We start from the raw sequence: 27,965 nt of genomic DNA on the forward strand, positions 1-27,965 counted from the left end.
CACTGAGGGTGAGAAAAAGATTATACAAGATTATAATGGAAAATCGTACTAAAAGAATGCACAAAAAGAAGAAGTAAATATTGAAAGAAACTACTTCAGATGTTTAAAGAAAAAACGAGGGGAATACAACAATGATGGAACTGACAGAAGCTTCAAAAAGCAGAATGTTTGAAAGGACATTTATTATTGCTTTCTCTTATCCAATAATATAGAAAAAGGAATAAACAGCTAGATACTTTGGGATATCGAATGAAAAGGGTGAACTCAAAATTATGCAAGCGCTGGAATAAAGTATAAATCTGAGATATATAGTTAAAAATTGTATTTGATTTTAAAGAGATTAGACATTTACATATGGTTGAATATAGTAACATATAGATTTTAAACTAGAGATATTTTTGTTGAAACATGTAGTGAAGAATCTGGTTAGAACTGTAACCCGGTTAGAACTGTAACTGATATTGTAACTGATACTGGTTAGAACTGTAACTTTTAAGAATTGGAAAAATTAAAAATTACTTATGCAGGAGGAAGTTATTGAAAATTATGAAATGTGCAGAGATGAGTTAAACTGAGATTTGAAATTAGAGTAAGAAGATAAGTAACTTGTTTTTATTAATGATTGGATGAGAAAATATAGTAATGTAATGGATTAGGAAACTTTATAATAGAAATTTGATATTAATTATTATATATATACACATATAACCGATAGATGGAAATGTATTACTAATCCTATTGAAAGTTAAAATTTCTTGTAATAAATGATTTTATAGATTAGTTATGAATGATTAATAATTGTTAATTGATAAGTATACAAGTATATTTTGAATAGATGACATGAGAATTTAAGATTATGAAAGGGGCACCAACGAGTTGGTAACTGGTTGACACACGCTATAAAATGGAAGATGCTCTTTTTTTATGCCTTTTTATGGTTTTGTTTGTCCATGTATGTTTTGTGTTTGTTGTAAAAATAAAAAATTTTATAAAAAAAAAAAAAGAACATGTATATCCCATGAGGGATATACAAATATTCCCATTTGGATAAGATGCAGAAAAAAATAAAGGAACATGAGGAACAATTTTTCCTATTACTTTCCCTCTTTTGAATGGCTGAAATAGATCATATTGTTGTATGGCATCATGCACAAGTAACATATTTAAAAATACTTTCATTTGGAATATTTAATGAGGGTAAAATCATTTATTCTGCTATCTTATCTGTGTTTGCTCAGAGGTAAGTCCCATTGGGATGGGTCCACTTCCTTTTCTGCCAGCAAACTGGCTTCCAGAGGAAATGGGGATGATGATCTTTAATATATCATTGTCACCTGTCCCTTGGACCATGAGAGAAAATTGTCTGGGCTGGGGACTGGAGGTGGGGTTCCATTTCACCTTTTCTGTTAGCAGGACTCCCCTGCTGGATCAGAAACCTCTTGTGGATGGAAGGAGTTTTTCTGTCAACAGGAGGCAGATTTTGGATCAAACTTGTGTACAAGATTGCAATTTTAGGTTGCAAGCTTCAGCATGTGTAACTGGGGAATAAACCCAATTTGGCTTTACTTTTGAGTAAGCATGTTCAGAACAGATATTTGTTACCAAAATCCTATAGAGTTGCAGCTTTTTATCTCCCCCCCCCCTTTTTGACCAATGTAGTCCATGCATCCTAAATTCAGAATTGCTAGGGGTCAGGTACATGAACTAAGCAATGCCCTTCAGAATTGTGCCTTTATTTAGTTGTCTTCTCCAAAGCTTAGCGGAGGTCTTCATGCCATGCTTGATGAGTCTGCAAAAATAAAGAAGAGAACTTTACTGTAGCCCAGTCAAAAGGTGATCAGCATTAAATTACAATGAAGGCATGGCATAATGATTATGAAAAGCATAAGCTTTCTGGGAATGCCTTTAATTAAAGGTTACCCCCAACTGCAATTATTTTGATCAGATCCTAGAAACCCATTGCTAGCAAATGACACCATTTCACCCCAGCAGCAGTATGAGACACATCTGCCGTGTCTCTTGGAATCCTAGCCCAGCCCCACTGTTAGTACAGAAACAGCTAGTGCCACCTGGAAGAAATGAACCATGAGCGCTCACTGACAGAAATGAATGTATAAAAAGGAAAGACAAAATTGCAGGGGCTGGTAGAGAAAAGAAGACATCTCAAGGTTCAGAGTATTTCTCATAGCTTAAGGATCTCTGCATAAACATACAAAGGAGCACTGAAAAGATTTCATCTTTCTGCCTCATTATCTCTGTGAGTTAATCTTCTGTTATCTCATCTGCAGTCAAATATGTAGAACAACACATGGGGAGAAAGGTAGAAATCATTAAACCAGATTGGTCAACAGGTTACAGGTAGATTGCAAAAGAATCCTTGCAAAGTTACAAATTCAAAGCAAATACAGCTGGGGGGGTGGCTTTTTGAAAGCATGAATTGTCCTCAGTTAACCAATATGAAGCCCCTTCCCCCACATGCATACCCCCCCCCCCCTTCTAGTGAGAGCCATGGCAACCTGATAAACTTCCCCTGGGGTCTGAAAATTCTTGTTCCTGAATGTCAGGTCACAAAGTGGGAGTAGCTGTGCTCCCAAAGCACTGCAGATGATAAGCCTGCAGCCCTGGTACTGAAGAATGGTTTCCTAAATAAGGTGCAAGGGCATTGCGAGAGTGGGGAGGGGAACAGAAAATAGCTCTCTCATTGTCTCTTACAGCAATTTGATTGGAACAATTTATTGGCAAATTGTGTTTGTCTCCCTGCCCTGAAGTAATTCCCCTGCTGGCTTCTACACATTGAACTGGAAAGGACAGGAGCAGCATTACTTGATTGACTAGAATTATGTTGAGATTGTTTCTGCCCCCTCTGATATATGCAAAGGGCAGCAGTAGGTCTATGACAGTCCTGTGCAGATCCCTACTGATCACCCAAATGAAAATCCAGATCAAAGCTCAAGGACTGTTGTTAAAGTGAGTATAATTGCCTACTGGTTTTTCCATATATGTATTGACTGATCCAATCAGTGAAAACAGCAACATTTGTATAGACTCCTGGATAGCCTTTTCTTCCACAACCAAAGCCCCAGCTTATTATTCCATTAATGGTGTAGTAGCTTGAGTCTTTTGCAGGACAAACCAGCGGACCTCCAGAATCACCCTAGTGAAAAGGAATATAGCTTATGTTAACAAAACCTGTTTGTCAAAGAAGTACGTTTTCAGAGGTTGTCACTGTGATCTTAGCTTATATGTTCTGCATGAAATTTCCAAATATCAGTCGGCTCCTAGTGTCTACATGGACACATCCATTTGTTTTCTTATACATATAGAAGTGCTTTGTCATTGCCTTCCTCCAGGAGTTTCTTCATCTTCCCAATCTAGTCTACAGCCCTGGAATTTCCCAGTAATCTCTGATTCAAGTACTAACAAGGCCCAACCCTGGTTAGCTTTTTCAGATCTGCCAAAATTGACAATTAGTAACCCATAGCAACCAATAAGGAGTGAAGAACACAGCTCCTGTTGGTATCCCATTACTGTCTTCTGGTTATTTATTATTCCTCTCATTATCAGCAAATGAAGATGAATCCTCCTAAATTCTGAAGACAGTACAAGGTAGAAGATTATTGCTAATCTATTCTTCCTGAAGGATTCACATTTTAAGAGACATGTCTGTGAAATCAGTCATATAAATTGCTTCCACAATGTTTCCAAGAAGCAGTTTTCATAGCAGAACGTTCCTCTTTAAAGCAATGTATGAAATAGAACATTTTTGTAGGAGATAAGAACTCTGTTTGGGTAATAGGGCTGAATGGGGTGTTCCAATTAATATAGTACTTCTACATCTTTCTTTGTTCCACTGTAATCCATCCTGTGGAGAGGTCTGAAAAGGGCATTTCTCTGCAAATCTGTCTGTATGCACAGAAGCCCCCCTGCCCCGCAGCTGGAAAACCCATTAGATCAGGACTCCCATTCAGGGTGAGGCTTCTAACTACACTCAATCAAATGTGCAGAGAAGTCCCCCTCATACCTGCTCACTTAATAAGGGAAGATGTTGGTGGGAGGGGAAGGGAGGGAAGGGGAGGCAGGTGTGGCAAATGTAAGAAAACAGAAGCAGGCTGATGGTAAGGCTAACATTTGGGCTGCAAAAACCTGGAGTATGATTTTCAGCATCTCTTTGCAGACATCTAGTGGATGTTCAGATTTTTACAGCTAACTTCCTAGCCAGTACATACCCCTGCATTAGGTGTGGAATTTCTTGTTGGGTACAACACATGAACAGAGGTACATTTATTGTCTGTGAAACAGTTCTATTGTCATGGTCTTAGTATTATGGTAGAACTTCAGAATTTGTGAAATGCATATAATGCTAATACTCCATAGGCAGCTTACTTTACATCCATCCTTCCCCCCTTCTTCAGGAAATCCAGCACAAAACATCCTTTTGTTCACAACACCAGGATAATTCATATAGTATTTCTGACATTCTTCAGAAACCAAAATAGGAACTTCAAGTTGATGCAATTTACTTGATATTTCTCCATCTTGAGGTAAAAGAGGGGAAAAACAATAGTTTACAACCCAGAAAGCAGTAAGGGGGACCTTAATTTTTAAGGGGAAGATACGAACTTGTGATATTCAACCTGATTTCATAGAACCTTGGTCTAATCTCCAAATCCCTCTATGAAATCACTTCAGATATCTGGCAAGAGTGATCAATCCTCCCCTGAAGAAGGAGAGGGAGAAAGTGATAACAAAATGGGGAGGGGAGGAATGGGAGACAGAATGAAAAGGAAAGGCTTGCCTACCACTGGCTTTGATGTTGTATGGACCCCTCAACAGATTGCCTATAAGGGAATGTGATTCTTGATATAAAAAAGATCTTCCAACCCTGTCTCAATCTAAGATGCTGAGTTAGTATGTATCATCTTATTATTCTTGCAATCTACTTATTTTCTATAATTGAGCTAGCTTTTTTCATACATTTCCTTGGCTGAAGAATTGGATAAGAATCATTTTGGCTAATCAATTAAGAGAACTTTGTAATGGAAGGGGAAGTGCTCACCTTCATACTGAATGCCCCATCCTGTAATTACACAAATCCTTGAAGGCTCAATCTTCTCATCTTTCTCTGGCAGGCACACTGGATGAACATAATGATTGAATTCTAAAGGCTCAGTAAGTTCCACTAGAGCAATGTCTGAATCCAGAGTACTGATGTTAAAATCTGGATGTGTGATGTATTGCTTCACCAATCTTTTCTACACATGGGAAAATCATGGCAGCATGTTATATGAGAAGTTGGATATTCTCATCAAGTTGGGTGCATTCCAGTTGGTCTATCCGAGACACTGATACAACAGAGCTCAATAGCTCTTTAGAAAGAAATCCTTTCTTTTCATGAGAGGCAAGAACCAGTGATAGAATAAGATAGGCAAAATAGTAATCCACCTCAATGCAAATCTGGCCATATTATATGTAGGCATAATACTTTCATGCCAACCTCTTGCTTGATTGATGCTTCAGCAACTGCTACTTACAAGGTAGAAAAAATAACAAGCATAAAGTTAGGCTAGACATCTGCTCAAAGGTGCTCTTTATGAGAGCAATAATATAGGAGTAGTGCAGGAGGGAAGCAATTCCTGAGTGAAGGGGTTAAATCCTATGCAGCTTGCAGAATTATGCGTACCGCCTGGAAAACCAAGAGTGAGGGCTGGTCCCACATGTCTCCTCTAAAGTGATCTGAACATAGTCATTACATCTTCCTGATCCTGACATCAAGTTGCCCAATTTTTTTAGGGCAGGAGTGTGTAACCTTTTAAACCAAAGGCTGCCTTTAGCTTTTGATGGCATGCTGGGGGCCATGTACTAAAAAGTGTGCAGGCCCAGAACAAATTTAATTTAGTCGTATTTTAATCTAAACTCAAGTATTAACTAAGACGATTTCTTCCCATGTATTTAATAATCCTCACCAATCCATCATATTAAAAATAGCAATCCCCCAATTTTGGTGAAGTCTCTGTAGGCTGTACTTAAAGCATTGGCTCTCAGGCTGCAAGTTATACACCTTTGCTTTTGGATGTAGTCCTATATAATCTTGTCCCACATCACTGGGTGGCTAGGGATATTAGAAACACCAGGCTAAAGGGCAAGACTCTTTTTATTTGTATTAATTGCCCAGTGTTATTATATAGTAATAATATTCAGGCTTGTCCACCGCAAGACAAAATGAGTAAGAGGCTTGTGGGAATCAAATCAGAGCCAACTACACTCTTGCCAACATTTTTCAAATCTACATCTCATCGGTAGACCATTCAACCCAGGCAATTCTTCATCATCTATCATCTATCCAGTCAGTACAATACAGAGCTGGAGCATTCTTATTTCAAACAATGATACATCAAGATTCATGAGGACCTGGTAACAATCAAGCCTCTACATTTAATTATTCATATTAAAACTCCTTATTTACTACACCATAGATAATAGAAAGAAAACCAAAAGCTGGAAAAACAGAGAGGAAATAATATCCACAAATCAAAGAAAGCCATTTTCCAGCCTAGCTTTCCTAGCTACAGGTAATCCAATCCTGCAACAGAACCAAGGAGTTTTAAGAGATCTGTTAGGCTGGAAACTGGTAAATGCTGATTCAAGTAGAAGTCATAGCTAATCGTGTGAATCCTTCAACTGAATACAGGTAAATCCCCAGTTTAAGAATGAGTTCCGTTCCAAAGGTCTGTCCTTAAGTCGAATTTGTATCTAAGCTGGAACAGTATTATTGGATAATATTGTATAAGTAGTATTGTGTAATGGACTTGAACCATTGTGTGTTTAACTTGAATCGTTGTGCATTTAACTCAAATTTTGCTACGATAGGCTCCGGCCTTAACTATGGATCATCCATAAACCAGGCATTCTTAACCCAGGGATTACCTGTACTTCAATACTTCAACTGAACAAGTTTGAGAACTTTCATATTGTTTCAAAATCCCATAAGACTGGCTTCACTAGAAACATGCTTCTGTGTACAGTATTATAAAATGCAAAATAGTTCCTAAACCATTTTCAGTTCAACTAAAAATGATCACTTTCCTTAATTACACTTATAGCCTTATATGTGTGCAAAAGCTGAAATCATCGATTATAGAGTTCTACATGTTCATGATCTAGTTACATTATTTCATAAAGAAAGAACAACTTGTACTAACTTGGCTGCTCTGTTCTTCGTCTCTTATATCATGAATGCCCACCACCACTCTCCAAAGATCTTGATATTTTCCCCTAGAAAAGCAATGTAATTCAAGAAACCTCAAGATTGCTTTAATCAGCTGAAGCATAAACATCTCTCATACTCCCCTACACAGCTGTTCTTTGGAAGATAAACAAAAGTACTGAATTTTAAGTAAGAATCCAATATTTATCACAAACCAAGTAAGTTCATATTGCCACTAGGCGTTATAATATGATTACATGATAAAAAAACTTCAATATATTTGGTATGTTTATTCAATGTCTAGGAAATGCCCGGTCACTTGGTAGGGATGAAACTTCCAATTTATTTTATAGAGCTTCAGTAATAAAAAGAAATGAGATATAAATATTATAATTGTCATGTAGCAACAGGCAGCCACATAACTATCAACATTTATGCAAAGAGGGGACTTTTGTCATTAAACCCACAGAATAAGTATCTTACCCAATTAATATAGTTCAAGTTGCAGAAGAGAGTTAAGAATTAGATGCCAGTATAATAAGTGACCCAAGCCATGAGTATGATTGCTCTGAAGTTGAATCAGAGTTGTATGAATACTATGTACCTTAGTATTCAGAATTACAAGATAGGAAACAGTTGTCTTGAGAACTGGAGTCCATTTGTCAAATGTATTGTGGTGGGTTTGATCAAGTACAGGTAAGAAACTTGGTATGGGTGTTGGTTACAAGTGCTGATTTGTTAGCTGAATCTTTTAGAGAAAACAGGACTTACTCCATATTCTGGTTATATCTCAATTAGACTACTGCAATATATGAGGCTAAGTTTAAAGGGGATTTGTAAGTTTGGTTGTTGGAGACAGCTATCAGTGTCCTTTCAGGGAATTGGTACATGAAACGTTCATTCTGGTCCAACAGCACTGTGTCAATCTGCTGATGCCTAGATTCTTAGATCAGCCATAAAGATTCAGTTCACATGCTGGCTGGTTAGAGCTACGGCATTAGGCTGATGGGCATGAGAAAGACCTTTTCTGTGGTTGATCGCTCTTATTGAATGTTATATAATGCAGTTTTGTTTTAAAGGGGGCCTTAAAGACTTGGATGTCCATGATTCCTTTTATAAGAATAGATGACGGGCTTTAGTCATCTGCTTTTAGTTTACAATTTTGCTGCTGTGCTTCTGTTTGTTTGTTCAGCTTGAACTCAGCATGGCATACATAGCGTTCCCAGCTCCTATTTTTAATTATTTGTGTTGGAGTGTGCTTGTTCATTAGTTAATACAGAATATAATTAATACAGAATACAGAATTAATACAGAACACATTTCTGTATTCAGTAAGATACAAAAAGAAAGTCAGTTTCCAATAGTGAGGCTGGGGGGAGTGGGGGGTTGTACTGGTGAATTGCAACTTTATTAATTTAGAATAGGCTACACATTCTTTGAAAAATAGCACAAATACAAGTTATATAAGTTATCATAAATTTCCCATATATTTTCCAACACTGTTGTTGACAATTTTGTAGGAAAATTTTGAGTATGTATTTTAAGTAAAGCTCAAGTGATTTCTTATCAGAGTAACTGATATCCCGATGAACTATCTGTCCAAAGTAGTAAATTAACTTATACAGGGAGTAATATTCAGTCTAAGATGAGATCTTGAAAATAGTCTGCTTCTATAACTACACATTTGGCTATTCCCAAAGATTTTAAAGATGTTTCCGACCATCTCAATGGAGAGATAAAGAATCTTTTTATGATAAGCTGTCATCCAGCCATGAAGTTCGTTTACATTCTTCAGCCAGGTCTTGATTAATAGGACAGCAATACTGTTGTGTGCGTGAATATGTAGGGATTGTTACAAGCCTTCCAGAGACTGAAGTGCCATGAAAGTTCAGTAAATTAAAGCTGCAAATGAAGTAGGTCTTGCACTAGCAGAGAAAGACCACAAGCTGTCAGCAAAAATCAACTTCATTTTTAACATAATAAAAGTGGATATAATACTGAATTTTCCAAATCTAAAAAGGGTTGTTGATGACTGAAATTTAGTTGGATAAGTATATTACATTTTGTGCTCTTACAACCACAAAGAAAAAGTTATAAGAGAAACTGTGTTTTTACACCTAGGGTCAACAAGCTACCACTGTTTCTTTTCTTTAAAAAAATATATTGTTTATAGAACTTGTTAGCTAACCCACCTCCCGTCTTTTAAACAGATAGTTCAGACTCACTATTAGATGGTTACTTGATTGAATCAAACCTTGAATAAGTGACATAACTGTTTCTACATAATTACAAAACTATTCTCTGAAAGCTAGCAATCAGGGAAATGTTCATTACAGATGCAAAAAGAAGCAGATTTAAGTTATATCACTCTGGCCGTAGTTAATGTGTCTACGTACGTGGGCACTTGTAAGTAGATATACAGAGCATTGCACTGTAATTAATGCATTTGCTAATGTGTTTTTCACATTGAATAGACTTTGTCACTCTCAGAACTAACGTATAGCATCCATATTGTACTTACTCTTCTTTGAAACAGTGAGCAGCAGTGACCACCCACGTGCTTGTGAGAACTGCTCCACCACAGATGTTTTCATCCAAAATCTGCAAGCTGGCTTGCCAAGGCCAAGAATATGGCACAGCTTCCTCACCGCCAACTATCCGACTAAAGAGAAATCTGGGCTGATTGAATGCTAGCCCACAACTGTCATCTGCGGACAGAGAAAAGGGGAATGCAGAGTTCAACATTCTTCAAGGAAAGCACAATGCCGCTTACCCTTAGCTTACTCTTTAGATTGCTTAGGAGTAGCTTGTACTGATCTAATACTGCACAGTTGGTTCTTTTCGGTAGGGATTGATGAGACTATTCTCTAGGCAAACTATCAGTAACTACCTTGCAGCAATGGGGACTTGCCAACTCTAGAAGTTGGTGTCAGGAGGAAGGAGAGGGGGAGGTGTGCAGTAGGTATCCCAGATAAGAGCACTTTGACCAAAGGGATAGTAGTTCCATCTGATGACATACAGCCGGTGTCCATCCTCAGATGCCTAGACACTCTACAACTGTGCAGTGGCAAAGTGATGGCTACCGCGTCCCACCTCCAACCACAAAGAGGAAAGTCACTTCGCTGTGGCCACCCACAATTCTTGCTAGAAAAATACTTGATGACCCACCACTGCTATGCTATCACTTTATACTTTCTTTTGCTTCTCCTTAAAGTGTTTCCATTATAAAGGAGCCCTTTTGTAACCCAATAGAAAGAGGGTCCAATGGCCAATCCTTTGTAAAATAATTTACAAAAGCCCAGGTTTTTAATCTGCTGTGTCCATTGTTAAGTAAGTGGATTCATCCATGCATTACTTATTAGCATAACACAGTTTCCACCTAGACTTGGTGTGTGACAATAGAATGCATACAGTATTTTGCATAATCATCACTTTGCATGTGATATACTGTATAACGCATTTATTCCAAGAATATCTACAGATTAAATTCTGGATTTCTCTCTGCTTTCCTTTTGCCCTTCTTTGTGCCTATTAAATGAGAAGCATATTTACCAGGCATGTGTGTTTCATTTGCAGGCTCACTGATTTCTTCAAGTACCATCACTCCACTGCTTGAATCTGTTACATTTAAATCTAACGAAACCAAAAGAGCAAGCACACAGAAACGTTCTCAGAATTCCTGAAATGAATGTTATTCTGCCTTCAACAGGAAGGATAAAAATTCAGCTTACAACTATATGCAGAGAGGAAACTGATTTTATTTATGGTCTGTAATTTGGAGCACCATGGCTAAATTGCACTTCCATATTTTGTCTGTCTTTATCTTACTACGCTGTAGATGTATCAGAACAAAGGACAGCTCGAACTTGGAGTGGCAGATGAAACTGGTAAATGAAATCAGTATTAAAGTAATAGTGGCCTTTAATTAGTATCACCATTACTTCATCCTCTTAATAAGTGGGACCAGATTTCCTCAATCTGAAGTTGTCTGGATGTGTTAATACTGAATGCCCAAATCTGAAGAGTAGCAGGTTGCAGAAAGTCTGGTCTAAGACATGTCACGTACCATGACTTAGGTGCGTAGGAAACAAGGTGGCGTACTGTAAACACAGAGTGGCAGGTTTTGAACTTGGTTCCAGAATTGTAGATTAGCTTTCACCTTGAAGAAGTTACCATTTCCCACCATTACGTACCACTTAGATTTTCTGATATCAAAGTTTACCTTTGATATTAGAAAATAATTCAGAGGCTAAATAATAATATAATGATGATGATGATTATATAATTATAATAGGTATATTATATACCTATTATATTATAATTCAGAGGCTACATAATAATATTGCTCATAGAAACCACTTATATGACTTTAATATACTTCCGTCGACTGGGAAAGTAATTTTGAAAGAACAGTTTGCCCAAGGCTATATAATGAAAAGCAGGAGTGGCAAACCATCCCTGATTTAAGCACATCTGTTCTGAACTCAAATCCAAAGACTATACTTTAAAAAAGAAAGACTTAAAAAAATAAAATGGTACAAGATATAAAATAATATATACCAGAGACACTCAGATATGATGGTCCAAAAGCTGCAGTATAGGGTGTTCTTAAAAAGACTGCAGGACAGTCAAGAATAGCTATGATCAGTCCTGTATGGATTTTTTTTTTCCAGTGACAGAAATCATGACCAGCTAACTAGGAACAGGACAGAGGAACATCAGACAATGTCTTATACCAAGTCATATCAGTGAACCATCTAGCCCAATGTTGTCAGCACTGATTGACAGGCTGTCTAGATTTTCAAGTAAAAAATTTTCCACCCCTATCTGGATATACCAGGGACTGATTTCTGAATGTGACCTGAGACTAAGAGGCTATCCATGGTAACAATGTTGTCATAAATTGCAGTAGTAACAACTGGGTGTTTGTATTAATCACTGTTCTGGATGGCCTCTAAAGCTGGCTAATTTTACACCTCACTTCATTAATTCAAACATGACATGAGAAAGGCAGGAGAAATATGGATTAGGCATATGACTTGATTTGTTAGAACAAAAAATGTATTAATGATCCACTGGAATATCTAGCAATTTGGAAGCAGTTTGTTGCCATAAACAACATATTGCAATGGACAGAATGCATTATGCATATGTACGCAGAACTAAGACACACCTACACACAAACTATTTTCTTTACCTGCAATATCAATGAACACAAATACGGCTTTGAATCCACTGTAGGTCTCTGTTTCATCAGAATGAAACTGGATAAGCATGGTGTTAGAGGAACTCAAAACTGGTGCTGGGACAGCAAATCCACATGATCGAGCTAAGAAAATGAATGAATGAATGGTAAGATTTATAACAATAAACTACCACTTTTTAAAAGACAAAATACTAAAATCAACACAGTATCTTCAGTTTGGCATTCTCAGTGTACTGAACATTCTACATGAGTACATGCAGGACACAATAACGACTCTCTGTGGTTATATGTCTGGGTGGCAGGTTTTGCTTGGTTACCTGCTCCACACAACGTCAACTTTTTTGAAACTGCCAATAACCTAGTGTTAGACTTTATTGACTTTACTGATCTGTTTGGAAAATGTGGTCCTCTTGCTTTGTCATTTCCCCACTCCATCTCATTAAGGTGGTAACAAATGGTAAGTTTTTGTTTCACCGATCATTTTTTAAAAATATGCAAGAAGGTTGTTATCTTATAATGATATTTAGTTAGTATAAATAGTAATGAATACTAGTATTAATAGGGAATCAGAAAAGCAAACCATGCATTTTTCAGCTGATAGCTGATAGCTGACACCTGTAAAGCCAGTCAGCTATACCAACCTTCTTAATTTAGGCCCTTTCTGCACATACCCAAGAACCATCAGATCTGAATCAACCCACAATTCAGATAAGAATAGACCAAACCTATTTCATTCTCCTTTGCAACATTTTCATAGACTGTCACTGAGTCATAAGTGCAGTCTTCATTTTCCTCCAGTTCAAAATGTTCATATATGAGCTTCAGAAAAATAAAACAGGAAAAAATTGAAATTCATCCAAAACAAAAGAATTTGACTTCAAATAAATGTATTTTTATTTTCTTATTCTTGCAGATCTTACTGTTACCAAACAGTTAAACCATTGCCCTACCCTTGGTCCTTAACAAAAACTTCTTCATTGAAACAAAACACAGGCAAATGCTGCCATCCTCTTTTCAAGAAAATGTGCAGAAGATGGGGTTGTGCATCCTTAAATATAAATATTAAAAATTGCATTTTACAAATGTTTAACACAAAAAAGATCCAGATTTAGTGGACTGCAGTTCAATATACTGGCAAATCTCAAACTGAGAGTAGCAATATCCTCATGTGGCCCAAAGTTGTAAAACTTCAGTTATCAAGATTGATATAGAAATAAACAGATTTAAATCTCATCTGCTTTTATGAGATGTAACCAGAATGACAGGGACATAGGACAAAAGCCAGGTTCAAGGTAGTCAAGCTAAAAATGTTGGATTTTTAAAAATCTAATATAAATACAGATAGATATATAGATATATAGATATATACACACAAATTCAAATAAATTCAACTTTAACATAAATTCAACATTAATGATCAGAAAACGTGCCAATAGAAGGTTGTGCTACTTTGAACATTTGAACCAAATTAAACATACATAAACTTTGATCCAAAGAAACATTTTATGCATATGACTTATACCTTGACGACATGGTTCTCTGGAGCATGAACAATCCATTGGCATTCTGCCAGGTTATTATACACTTCAGGATAGTGCATGCTTTGCACTATTCCCTCTTCAAAAAGGACTGCTAGGGATCCACAGCCAGAATCTAAAAAGAAACCAGAATTGCACTGAGTCAAAATAAATAACCTGTTTCAAACCTTCACTTAGAAGGTTATGTTGTCCTATCACACTATGAAATATATGCACATATTTTTGATGCGTCGAACATGAATGGTACTTCTTCATGAAGTATAAGGTGTGGAACCATAAAGACCACATTTATGTTTTGGGAGAGAGTGAGGGATGCAGGGTGGGTGGGGCTCCAAAATGCCATTCTATTCTTCATAAGTATTCTTATATTTGAGATACTTCTTATACAGTATCTCAAATCAAGAATAATCTTAATATGCACAATGGATTTATTGAGATTATTAATATTTACCTAGAAGACTAGCTGGCTTAACAGCTTGGTATGTCATGGCAAATCCAGTTCCTTCTTCCTTATTATCTGAGACAAATTTCAGTCTTACACTATTCGAACCAATCAAAATTGGTAGTGGAAGGTCCATTCCACAGAATTTCCCTAAAAGGCATAGATGTAGAAATGAAGATATTGATACACATAGACATGGGTGGTATTATTATTATTATTATTATTATTATTATTATTATTAAAATATGTACATCGCCCAAACATCCAATGACTCTGAGTGGGATCACAAATGAAACATAAAACACAATAACACAAATGAAACATAAAAACAATACAACAGTGAACAAGAATAAAAGAATAAAAGATGGGGAACTTTGGATCTGACCACATCCAAAAGTAGTACCTCATCCTTTGCAACTTTCAGAGGCTAACAAAAACAAAAAATTTTGTGGCCCTAGGCGGAAACATTCTTGCCACCTTAACTATAGAGGAATACACACACACACACACACACACACACACCTATACATATACATATACATACTGTACATACACATACAGAGACAGAGATTTTTCTTTCCATGCCATAAAACCCACAGAGTTAAATTTTCTTTGTAGGTGGTTGGTGGTCATTCAGTTCAATAAAGTATCAAGTAATGCTAACTGTTGAGTGGTGAGTTGTTTTGATGGTCAAGGAAATCATATGCAATTTGTCAACAAGAGCAGAATATTCTGTTTTTAATTAGAAGCCAGCTTGTGATAATACCTTTTGAAGAAGAAACTTACCAAGGAGCCTATCATCCATAGAAATCACTGACAAGGAATCATAGTCACAGAATGTATCTGGCTCCACATCAAAGTGGGAAAAATTCAATACTATATGCCTCCCTTGTGGAACAGATAAAGTCCAAATGCAGAGCCTAGATTGAAAAATCCTGGAGTGATTTCTAGTTGACAATTAACAAATTAATTAAGCACAGGTGCACAATACCATAGATAAAACAAAAAGGAATTTTGTTTCCCCCCCATGAATATTATATTGAAATCCAGTTAAACACACATAAACCCCTTCCACACACATAATAATTTAAGATCTCTAAAGAAACCCAGTGAGATTTTAGATATGCTTGTGAAAAAATTAATTAAAACAGCCTAGGAAAAATTTCACTGCCTAATTAAAGATAAGGTAAATAAGTTGTTGAATGTGCATAAATTATGAAAGGATGAATGTGCAATTTTGTAGTTAAAAAAACCTCTAGTATGTGTACTCAGAGTGTCTAGTACTACCTAAGATAAATTGTGGTGGATTGCAACAGAGATCAAGGTTATCAGGAAGGAGGGGTACGTTCCAGGAAGGGCAAGGAGACAAAAGACAACACAGTCCAGAGATGGAGCGTGGGAAGCAAAAGAGGTTCAGGATAGCCACTCCCTAGAATCTCCCAGGGTACCTCCACTAGCTGTTGTAGTATAGATTTAATCTGGCAAGATTCTGTCTATATGGTGTAAGCAAATAAAGGAACTGAACTCAACTACATTGTTTCCCTGTTGTTCTTGGGCCGGGCCTGACATAAACAGAAGTCATAGTCACACAATACATTTTTAAAGGAAGGTTCATTGCTTGCTTTATTTGCTGAATAACTCTGTACACAAACATACTTTATTTATCTGTTAAGCCTTGTTGGCTTAACCATGGTTTAGTAGATAAACCACAGTCAGTTTGGTTTGCATAAACTCAAACCCATTATTTACAAATCACAATATCTGGGTTTGCATAACACAAACAAACTACATTAAAGTTTAGGGATCATCCTCACATCTTGCTAACCATAGCCTACAGATGCTTCACTAACCATTTTAAAAGGACATATCTTTATGTTGCCAAAGGAGTTTGGCAATTAACCGATAGCTGGGCTCCTTTGAATGAACCCATGCAAAAAGCTTGCATGAATACAGAGCAAATTTGTTCAAATTCATCTACTTGTCTTTCAAAACTCACTTCCTCCTCAACCACAGCACCATCCCAGGTTAAAGAGAGCAGTTGATAAAAGTTTTTCCCACTAGCAGGTGGTGCTCAGTTGGAGAGGAAGTGAAGCTATGGGAATCCATTATTCATTTTCCATAAACATGCACTGCATTAAATCTGTAAGGACAGTACCAAACTCCTGTGTACTTTTCTGCCAAATTAAGGGTGAGAGGAATGCAGATGAATATGGTCATGAGAAAATGCCCTTAATGTATTGTATGAATCAATTCATACTTTTAATCTTCCAAATTTTGCCACTCTATTAGTGTTTACATAATTGAAGAATTCCAGTTAAATAAATAACTTTGCTGCAATACAGTATGGATTGAGATGGGATTTATACAACAATCCAGGGTAATTGGGTCTAGAGCAGGGTTTCTCAACGTTACGAACTTTAAGATGTGTAGATTTCAACTCCCAGAATTCCCCACCCAGCCACTCCCAATTCTGGGAGTTGAAGTCCCCACATCTTAAAGTTGCTGAAGTTGAGAAACCCTGGTCTAGGGAATGACAAAGAAACAAATATTTGTATTTCAACTACTTACTGATTATTCTGATAAAATTGCTTGGGGAATTCAGGAAAAAGCAATTTTCCTTCACTGCCAGAAAGTTCGCCATCTCGAATGTTACATGATACTGTATTGTGAATATATAATATGTTATCATGGAATACCAGAACTAAACTGAATACCTATTGATTTTCCCCAAACTTGCTGCCCTCAGGAGTTCAAATTCTCGAATCTCTAGCCAGCACAATCATTGCTAGGAATTCTTAAAGTTGACATCCAGCACATTTTTTCCACACTTTTTCTTACTTAGGTACAATAAGCTTGTGCTTGCTTTGTATTTTTACTTCCTCAAAACTAAAGTAACAGCATAGAAGTCCAAAGAAAACACCTCTTTTTTTTTTCTTTACATTTTAGAGAAAACACCTTTTTTTTTTCTTTTCATTTTAAGAGTAAATTTTACTGGAAAAAAATAATAGCCTGTGGCAAACCAGGAGTAACATTTCTGTATTACTTCAGATAAGAAAGTGACGGTGTGAATTTAAAGCTTCTATGAGGGAAATCCAAAAATGTTCACACAGAGGGTTTGCAGCTCTCCAGGTTTTCAAAGAAGTTTGGAGAACCTTTGCAGGAACTGAATCTGCATGTAAGAGATACGATCTGCTACACAGCTGCAACCCTTCCATATTATTCCTTGCAAATTGCCGGAGGGAAGACAAGAGGCTGGCTGCTTGTGACCTGAAATGCCCTAATACAAGGCTGGTCAAATGGGATGATAAAATAAAAATATAACTGTGCTTTGGGTAAAATTCAATTTTCTGGAATCAGAGGAGGAAAGCTGCTTAGCTCCAGTAATTAAGGAATTGTTTCATCTAATGTTGCCTTTCTTTCAGAGCTTAAAAGGAGCTCTGGGGTCCAAATAAGGCAACACAACTCCTGTATTTAAAGATTATTTCACTGACTGATCTATAAAATAAAGGCAGTGAAGGCATGAGTTCTGAAATAATGCTAGTTCTTAACATGAATTTCAAGTGATGGCAAAGATCTTCCACTGAGATGCCTCACCACATAAGATTGTGCACCAGGTATTGACAAATTAACCAGCACATCAGCAGTGAAGAGTTATTCCATTTGAAAAGCTGGAAAAACTAAAGCTCCAGAATAGCCATGTGCATTCTTGAAGTACATTGTTGTTCCTCCTAGCTTAATTCAACAACTGCACATTTAAATGTTATCGAAATATATTAACTTTAAATGTTATTGAAATATATTCAGACATTTATATGGAAATGGAGTATCAGTTACTTAAAAAAATAGCTTGAATGGAGAAACCATATAAATATGAAAAAAAAACCCAACCCACTAATCTAATTTTCACATTTCAGTTTTGCACTGACTGCAATACTATCATAAGTAAGCATTAAGCTGTCCATAAAAGATGGACCTTATCAAGAACATTCAAGTTCAAAAAGATCTTACTGGAACTCTATACTCACCTGTAGAACTTTTCATTTTGACATCTAATTAAAAGGAATGAATGAAATAGATTAGCTACAAACTCTTCATTTGTACAACGAATCAGAAACATCATAGTGACTTTGCGGCAGCAAAATGTAGCTTGCTTTGGGCCTGAATCTCTTTCTCTCTATCAATGTGTGTGTGTGTGTCATTGATTTGATTTTACTGCTTTATAGTAATATCAATATTCAGCTTCACACTGTGCCAGGGCAATAGCTGTATCCCATTAGAATATATATTATATATATACACACGCCCATATATATTCCATTAGAATACGTATATGTATGTATGTATGTTCTACTGGAATACAACTCTTGCCCTGGCACAGTTTGAAGCTGAATATTGATGTTACTATAAAACAGTAAAATCAAACCAATGGTATTCATAACAGTGCAGGCCTTAGTTGGATACTGCTTTCAGCCACCACCAGCAAAGGCCCTGCCACATTACCCTCCCATAATGCACAACCAGCCTCCTAAAAAAAGAGATCAGGAGAACAAGCTGGGAACCATTTCACGTCCCATATACTTTGCGTATAACAAAAACAACATGAAAAATATTACACGTGTGCCACACCCAATGTGATTCTGGCCTCTCTTTTCTAACCCAATGTCTGTGCACTCAAATGAATATTACCAGTTCTGCCAGTGCCTACCAGCAGAATGGCATTCACTAGTGCCCAAGTAGGGAACTAGTGGCTTTCTGCGTGTTGCTGAACTACAACTGCTGTCGTCCCTCACCAAAAGCCATAGTAGCTGGCGTTGCCGAGAGCTGTAGTTCAGTGACTTCCAGAAAGCCACGGGCCCTCTAATTGCACATGATCAAAACAAACCTTTCTCCCTGCATTGAACATTCCCCCAAATCTGTCACTTTCTGGTACACATCTGAGTAAAGCAGAGAAAGCAGAGCAAGGAAAAGCCCTGGTTTTTGAACAGAACTCTGCTCATGTAAAGCGAGATGTAACCCGACTTTATAACCTATTAAAATAACATACCATAGAACTAGGCACCAACATGTTTGTCAAGTGATGAAAAGGGTTCCCCCAAAAACAAACATAAAAAACTAGCTAAACATAAGTTTTTTTGGGGGGGGGGATTAGTTTGGGAAGAGGAGATAGTTTCTACTTTTAATACAGGTCATATATTCTAATCATGTAAAACACTATTATCTATGACATACTAATTGATATTAATAAAAACATAAATCACAGTATTTGTGGTATTTTGTTACTACCGGCATCTATATGCTGCTGAATCCAAGGGAGCACCTTGGTCAGATCTGTAAAAACTCCTGGAGTTCCTCTTTTCTCATACTTTCTTTTCAGATTATGTATCCAGCTTCGAGCACATCCTATGCCCCATGAAGTCACTCCAATCAGAGTCCAAGAACCATGATCACTTTGGCACACAAGTGAGCCTCCAGAATCCCCCTGCAGGAGAAATATATATCTATCTATATTTCCCCCCCAAAAGGAAACACATCTCAAACAGCACATGAAGTTCTTTACTTATTGGAGCGCACCCTCTTCTTTGCAATCTGGTGGGGACAGCTCAGTCCAGCTGTGCCACAGAGTAAAGTGCCCTAAATGAGGCAATGTTGCAGTGCCTGGGGATTAGAGGAAGGCAGGAGTTGATGTCTGAAAGATTCCACCAAAAAGTTGACCTTGGCAAGACAGAGGAAAACATTTGAGATCCAGTTGAGGTGTGAAAATATTACTGGCCAATCTTATCAATGAATGGACTCCTTTGATCCCTTCAACAAGTTTGCAACACAAATTGCAATAAGGAAGATTGCTATGCTATTGAGATCCCACTGATCAATAGGTTGCTTGAATTATGAGTCCTGTAGGGACTGGAGAAGTCTAGGCTGCTTTGGAATTGAGATTCTGTAGAAATGTGTAGAACTGTCCAATAAACCTATGGCTTTGAGGAACCTATTATCTTGTAATTGTTCAAGGGTGCTTCTTTGTTCATCAGAAAATGCATACTACACATCACCCCTTTTCTATGTATGACTCTACCATTAGCCACCATTGCTCCTGAGTTCTACCAATATCCCAGCTGCAAAGCTTCCTCTAGCTTGGCCTATGGTAATCTGAGTTTCAGTAATTTGAAGCTGTAATTTACATTTGTTCTGGACACTCTTTGCCCTATAAATTCTAGATGTGCTATAATATTATTGCCTTAAATAGGCTGGCAAGCCTATTTGCTATTAGGAGCATAAATGATGATCTCTGAATAAAGGTGGAACATCTTAAACTACTCCCCCAAATAGTTTATCTTGTGCTGGACTTTCATAGCACATGTAAAAGTATTACTCAGTAGTTCCCACTATTCCCAGAAGGCAGAAAGACTGAAAATGACTGGCTACAACAGCTACAATCAAGAGACTATGACCACATGAAACTGACAACTGAGTCATTGTAACATTATTATCATTTCTGCTACAATAGACTAGAATGGCCATCCACCTGCTATGGCCACTTAATTTTTATTTACATTCCTTACCAAATTTCTTCACCCTAATAAAACAATCTGAAAAGCTGCCTTCTACCAAGTCAGATATCTGATTTTTCTAGCTCAGGACTGATGCTTCATATGCAGTGGTAATGGTTCTGCAGTGCTACTCCAGAAGCCTTTCTCTGAACTTTCCACCTGGATATACCTGGGAGTGAACCTGAGACCTTTTATTACTGAGCCATGGCTTTTCCTCCTAAAAGTTCCCTTTGGAATGTTTCTAAAAGTCATAAAAGTAGAGCTAATACTACAGTCTTACTGTATTTTAGTATAGCATTGATCATCATCATCATCATCATCATCATCATCATCATCATCATCATCATCGTATTCCTCTTAATAAACCTATTCATTCCATCTACCAACCTGGCAAGCATCTTTTCCTCCATCTGGAAATCCAGCACACATTATAGTGTGACTTTGAATGGGTTTCTTTAGAGTTGACAAGACTCGGGAACATTCAGTCTGGTCTAAGATGGGCAATCTCACTTCATGCAGAACTTCAGGAAGGATTCCATCTGAAAACCAAACAAAACTCAAGAAGTTGCATTACAGCTTGTCATATTGTCCATCCATCAAGCTCAGGACTGTTCCCTCTATCTGGAAACAGGTGTCCAGGGTCTCGGGCAGAGGTCTTTCTTTACTGCCTGATCCTTTTTTTAAAAAACTGGAGATTCCAGGGAATGGACCACTGGCCCTCGGAGTGCTAAGCATGTATTGTGCCACTTTTCCCTCCACAAAACATTCAAACCACATCATGAGTTGAAATGGTGAGAAACTATAGTATGAAGCCAACAGTTTTCCAACCATTGGTTAAATGTGATCACTACTGAAAGCAGGATTTCTAGCCCTAGATGAAACAGAACTGAATTTTGAAATACGTGACTTCATTGAACATCCTGGGATAAACACTATTACGCAATCATTTTCTTAATTAAGCAGCAGAGAAGTAAGCATGTGTTCTGAATATCTCTACAGCAATATCTAATATTTGCTTATATTCATGGAAATGTAGCCTTAGTAACATGCACTAGAACCAAGGCTGCATTATTTTGAGGCTGAAAATCGTATTGAACACACAGAGAGTATACACACCTTCCATTTCAGTATTATTCATTTCCACTGTTTGCCTCCCACCTTGGCCTCCCACCCAGAGAAAGAGAGAGAGATTGAGATCTGATAGCACGCTTGCACAAATGTACACTTAATAACTCCTTCTGAAACATAAAACACTTTCAAATGTAATATCATTTCCTTACTTTCTCTTAAACGACCCCAACCGCAAGTGACACATATAAATCCTGGATCAAACTTTTCATGTGGACCAGGAAGACATACTGGCCATACTGTGGAACCTAACATTAAGACAGATCAAAGTTCTTGTTACATATTTGAATGAATAAAGTTAATATGGCTTATGACTCAATAGTGATTTCATACACTTTGTGATATACATCAAGAGGCCAGGTATATGAAATAATTTCTACAAAACATAAAGTAATTGAACACAATGAAATGGAAGCACAATTCTGTGCCAAAGCAGACATCAAAATGAAAGCCGATATTAAATGGCTCTGTGTTTCTCACCTGTTACACTCGAAGTTTTAAATTCATTGTCCTCTTTCCATCCACCATTGGAGTTGTATAAAAGTACCTGGTTATTTATAATCATCTAATGATAAACAAAAGTGAGGTGCCAGGCACAGGTCTTTGGGTGACATCTAGGGTCTTAACTTGCCCACAGCAGTGTGAGTGCTTGTCATCAACACTAAATCACCCACATCTTTCCCTGTCCAGAAGGCAATTAACATGGTGCACTATTCACAGCTGCACTGTGGGTGGTGAAGGCAGAGTAGGAAAAGAATGTACCCAGTCCACACTGTGCTTGTGGAACGTAGTCACGAGATTTCATGGGAATAAAGCTATGTAAAGGCACTGATTGCTGGCCCAACCTGCCATGTCCCTAGATTTTATATACAAAGTAGTATTTGACTGTACAGTAAATTATTTCCCTTTGAACAACATTATTTTTATAATGGCTCAGACATACACACATGCGTACGCACATATGTAGACATTATTATCGCCTTAAACTATGAAATTACCATATTTGAAATGACCATCCACTTTTAGAAGGGCAATGTCATAATCCATTGGTTTCTTCCTATTAAATTTGGGGTGCCTGATTATGTCTTTTACATGGAGGGTCTGCTCTTCCTCATCTTTCAGACTCAAATCATGTTCTCCAGCCGTGACAGTCAGCAAACTGAGCAGCGATCTACAGAACAGTGGAGAATTATAACCAGGAAAGAACTAAAGTTGGGATTTTCAAAACTAAATAAATAAATAATCCTCTTTCATGCAGAGATTTTATTTATTTATTTGTTTAATCTGTGGCAAGCATCTGACTTTCAGTAGTGGACAAGGAAAAAAAAATCCACAATACAATAATAATATAAAAAGTAATAATATATTAAATTATCATAAAACTGAAGCAGTTTTATGGCACTGTCTTAACTAATTAAAAAATGTAAAATGCCCCCAGCACCTGCCAGAATCTTCCTGTGCACCTAGGACACTGGGGGGGGGGCATGTTTTGCCTATTACACAGTGAGACCACCTGGACACTAGTGCTTAAATATTTGATCTCTCTGGGTAATTCGTAAGCTACATTTCTAGAGAAAGCACATCAAAAGTCTATAAAATGATTTATAAAATAAACTGACATTCTGAAATCATAGCCTTCCAGTGAATTGCCTGCTTGTACCTGCTTACAACACAGTGAGCTGCTGTGATTACCCATTGAGTGGAAACAAGGGTTCCTCCACAGAAGTGGTGATTACTTCTTTTCAAGGAAACCTGTATCATACAGAGCAGATATCACTTTAGGAAATGTACATCTCATAACAAGAACAAAGTGGTAGAAGGCAGAATACATGGGAGGGTGCAGTGAATGTCCAAACTGTAGTAAAAGTCAACAGTGCCAGATGAATTTCATGAAAGTATGAAAATAGCCCCTACTTCATATAATATGAAGCAGAAGTGATGAATACTAATAGCCATCTTTCATCTGTTGACTGGTAACATTCACAGAATCGTGAATGTTCAGACACTGTCAAAATTGGCCTAATATTGTCAATATCTAAATGGTTTTCTTCATGGGGAATTAATATCACTGTAATTACTTAACATACCTTTTTCCACATTCCTTCCTCAACTTTATGGTGAATGTCCATAGTTGCAGTAGCAGCACTTGGGAAGAAAAATCCAAGGGGGCAGACCATAGCAGATCATTGTGGAGCATATCATTTGTGTGTGTGTGTGTGTGTGTGTGTGTGTGTGTGTGTGAAAATGCCTGAAGAGTTTCTGCCAGTCAGAACAGATACAGTATGTTGCATTGTTTGGTGTTCCTGGAGGCTTAGAAGTGACAAAATACATTTTGGGGGAGGAAAACATTGGTTACTGAAAGAGAAGCAATTATGCATTTATTTTAACACTCCCACTCTACATCTTTTGAAATAACCTTTTGTGATTATATCTGAACAATGCCTTTCCTTCAAGTTACCATTGATGGCCACTAGAAATTGTGCAGGGGGAAGCAAAAGGATAGTTCTCTTGTTTGGCATTACATACTGGGTTTTAAGACTTGATTTGCCAAATGAGCATGCCTATCTTAGTTTCTCAGGGCTCTTGAGCCTATCTCAGTTTCTCATCATGCAGAGAACAGAATTAATGACAAAATCATGTTGGCCACCAAAAGAGAATGGCCATTGTTCACTATTTGCTCCATTGCTCTTGCAGAGAGCGACATGGTGTTCAGCAAAAGCACCTATACGGAAAAGACCAAAGATATGTGGTAACCTAATTTTTCTTATTAGTGTGATAGGCTTTAAGTCTAAAAGTGGCTTGGACTTTAAAAAGACCAAAGATATGTGGTAACCTAATTTTTCTTATTAGTGTGATAGGCTTTAAGTCTAAAAGTGGCTTGGACTTTAAGCCTCTGTATGTGTAGCAGGGAGGAGGAAGGATGCTCACCTGCCATGGATGCGATCCTTGCTGTACTTGGCTACCACCAACAATCCGAGAGAGATAGCTATAAAAGCTCCATGGATCGGCTCCGTAAATTTTCTGCCCACATCTTGACCCTGAAAAGCGTAGAAAGGAGGCAGCGTAGAAGACAGTAACCCTTGGTACTGTTCATCTACTTTATCTATTTATCATGCCTAAATTTAAATTGTCCCCGAACAGTTGAAGCTATCTAAATATTATTTAAATAATGAAGTGCATTTTTAATCATATTATCCTTAGTGCAGTGGGAAAGACTGATGAACTACAAAAACAGAACAAATATTCTTCATTCTGTAGAATTCTGTAGACAAGCTTAAATTATGTTATTTTTTAACATATGAAATAGTATCTAGATGTGCTCAGATCTAAATACATGTGGCTTAATTTGAAATTCAGCTAGACTAACTTCATGCATGCTGTAATGCAAACAATCACAAAGATCAAGCTTATCATCATATTGAATGTCAATTCTTTATTATCCACATGGACATGTATACATTTATTAACAAAATTTAACATTCTGTTGAAGATGTTACATCCTCAGACCATACAGTAGTGAAATATCATCATGTGGTTAAGCCTACTAAGGGTAAAATATGAAATAATTCCAAATTTTATTTTATATTTATTGAGTATCTAGGCATCAGTTCTCTGTATGGTTTTGGTTTCTCCCTGAATCTTCAAAATAAACCGATCCATGAATAATGGAAATACAGAATAACAGGTTGTAAACTTGTATCCAGTTATGTCCACCTAATTGTGGAATGTTCTTTGTTCCAGAAGAGGAATTTATAAATTAAGAGGGGAGGGAAATGATTCTACACTATCCCAAGTCTTCCAACACCCTGAACCAGATTTTGAAGGAGAAGAAATCAACCCAAATTGCCTTCCTCTATATTCCAGGTACAAAATTCTCTGGTAGAACCAACAAGTTTTCCAAGGACAGAAGGACACAACTGGAGGTAACCCTCTGCATCTTCTCATACAAAAGTGAATGCTTTCATATAAAAGTTCCCTCAATGATCTACTCCCAGAATCATAATGAAATATGATCTAATCTACAAAAACTCATACCACAAAGTTATTTTTTAAGATGATGTGTCACTGGCTTACCACAGCTTATTCTTTCATTTGTTAGGTATATGTCCTGCCTTTCCTCCAGAGGCAAAAGGCGGCATACATTGCACTTCTTTCTGCTTTTTTCCCTCACAACAACCACCACCCTTTGGCATAGGATAAGCTGAGAAGAGCAAGTGGCCCCGAATCATCCAGTGAGCTTCCAGTTGGGGTGGGGGGACTATAAGATCTCCTTTCCCAGTCCTAGTCCAGCACCTTAACCACTATACCACATTGGTGTATTTGGGTAAAAAATAATCATATAATAAGGGATGGAGCTACTCTGAAAATAATAGGGGTGGCTGCATTTTGCACAAAGTCATCTGAATTAGCTGCCCCAAGAACTTTCCATAGGGGCTGAATGACAGCATCTCAGTCCAGTCTCAGTTCTGGCACTCAGTTGGCCAGCTTGTTCTGTATGCAGGGCTAACAAGGCTAGTGAAGGAAAGCCCTGACTTTGTGCACAGCGGTTGTATGAGTCTACCTTTTTCTTACTCTTGGCTACAACTGAAATAAGAGAGAGGAGCTGATAAATGAAGTCACTGAAGTAAATGAACACGGTGTTTCCTTGGCCCAATATAAATATCATTATTTTTACCTTCTGAAAATGATTAGCAATAAATATGAAATTGGAAGCATACCTTGTTGGAGAGCCATTGTTGGACAGCTTGCTTTTTGAAGGTAAATTGTTCCAAGTATAAGTAAAAGGAGATGCCCTAAAACCACTGGCATGTTCGAGCTGTAACTATGTTAAAACAGCGTGGAGACCTTTATAGTAGCCAAAGGAAAACTGTAGCACAGTAGGAGAGCACCAACTCGTTAATTAAAGTGCGGGTTACTCATTAATTCAGCTGTAAAGCTTTTAACCAGGCACTAGTAAATTTTTTCACATTTAGCTAAGCCTGATTCCTTTCCAGTTCTTAGGAGACTGAAGCTCTTTACTACTCTACGCTAAACCTGAATCTTTCTCAAAAGATCTATACATTAAAAAGAACAATAAAAAGAGGCCTCCTGGTTAGCCATCACATAATGGCCTCATGCCAATGTAACTGATGATTAACAACTCTGATTTCATTATGGTTGTTTCCAAGGGTATCCCATGTTATTTAAAAAAAAAAAAAAAAGTTAATTTTCTGCACTTAAAGATCTGACAGCAAAGGAACCATTCATGGTGGCGCTATTATCTAAATACACCCTCCCCGCTCCCTCCACTGGCTGGGAATTATGAGAGGTGATGCCTTTTATGTTTTGAGGGCACAGGTTTGGGGAAGATGAACTGAGAACTACATTTCCAAAAAGATATGGCTAGGATTGCCATTGAAGAGCATGCTTTCTATGGAATTCCTTCTGGATTCATTGTGCAAAATAAAGATCTGGCTGAACCTTCACTTTTGTGGAGAGGATTACTATTTTTAAAAGTCATTAAATAGGCATTATTAAGAATTCAAGGGCAGAACAAAAATGCATAGGTTGTTATGAAAACAGTTTTAGGCTCTTGTTCTGTTTTTGTCCTCCACAACATTTTCGCCTGCCAGTGAGTTTCATGTATCAATCAGTTACATCCTCTTATTTCAGTCGGCTTGTGTTCTTTTCCCCATCAAATGGGTTAGGATTAGGGTTATCAATAAATGGTTGAATTTTACCTCTGAAAATTTATGTACCTATGCCATAATCACAAGGATATCATACCATACCAATTGATAACATCCATGGTGGGCTAAAACTTTTGAACGTGAGATTTTAACACTGGGGTGGACAAAAAAAGAACAAGAGCTGAGTTTTAAATTTAAAATGTTTACCAACACAGATCAAACTAACATAATCC

At 37.3% G+C, this 27,965-nt stretch overlaps 1 protein-coding gene across 1 annotated transcript; it reads right to left on the minus strand.

The window, feature by feature from the left end:
• Positions 1-261: 261 nt before the first annotated feature.
• OVCH2 (ovochymase 2) lies at positions 262-26,900 on the minus strand. The gene is made up of 21 exons (XM_025176430.2): positions 26,782-26,900; positions 24,992-25,101; positions 23,724-23,815; positions 23,062-23,234; positions 22,216-22,311; positions 21,323-21,474; positions 19,674-19,869; positions 18,416-18,439; positions 16,959-17,049; positions 15,177-15,310; positions 14,400-14,540; positions 13,933-14,063; positions 13,136-13,229; positions 12,402-12,533; positions 10,757-10,837; positions 9,726-9,912; positions 7,200-7,272; positions 5,057-5,252; positions 4,384-4,535; positions 2,986-3,154; positions 262-1,789 (listed from the first exon to the last, which is right to left on the minus strand). The coding sequence occupies exons 1-21, from the start codon at positions 26,870-26,872 to the stop codon at positions 1,770-1,772; spliced, it is 2,535 nt and encodes an 844-aa protein (XP_025032198.1). The 5' UTR covers positions 26,873-26,900; the 3' UTR covers positions 262-1,769.
• Positions 26,901-27,965: the final 1,065 nt, after the last annotated feature.

Source organism: Python bivittatus, unplaced genomic scaffold, assembly GCF_059951505.1.
Source record: "Python bivittatus isolate LINGU-HERP-01145 unplaced genomic scaffold, Pbiv_v1 ctg000480_np1212, whole genome shotgun sequence".
In the NCBI taxonomy this organism is placed as follows: domain Eukaryota; kingdom Metazoa; phylum Chordata; class Lepidosauria; order Squamata; family Pythonidae; genus Python; species Python bivittatus.

Bases quoted from the DNA above. Each gene is read 5' to 3' on its own strand.
- OVCH2 (XM_025176430.2), bottom strand. From the start codon at position 26,872: ATGCCAGTGGTTTTAGGGCATCTCCTTTTACTTATACTTGGAACAATT. The intron at 13,230-13,932 runs GTATAAGTCATA...ATTTTTCTGAAG, and splicing joins CAGAGAACCATGTCGTCAAG to CTCATATATGAACATTTTGA. The intron at 10,838-12,401 runs GTAAAGAAAATA...TGGTTTCGTTAG, and splicing joins TGTGTTCATTGATATTGCAG to ATTTAAATGTAACAGATTCA.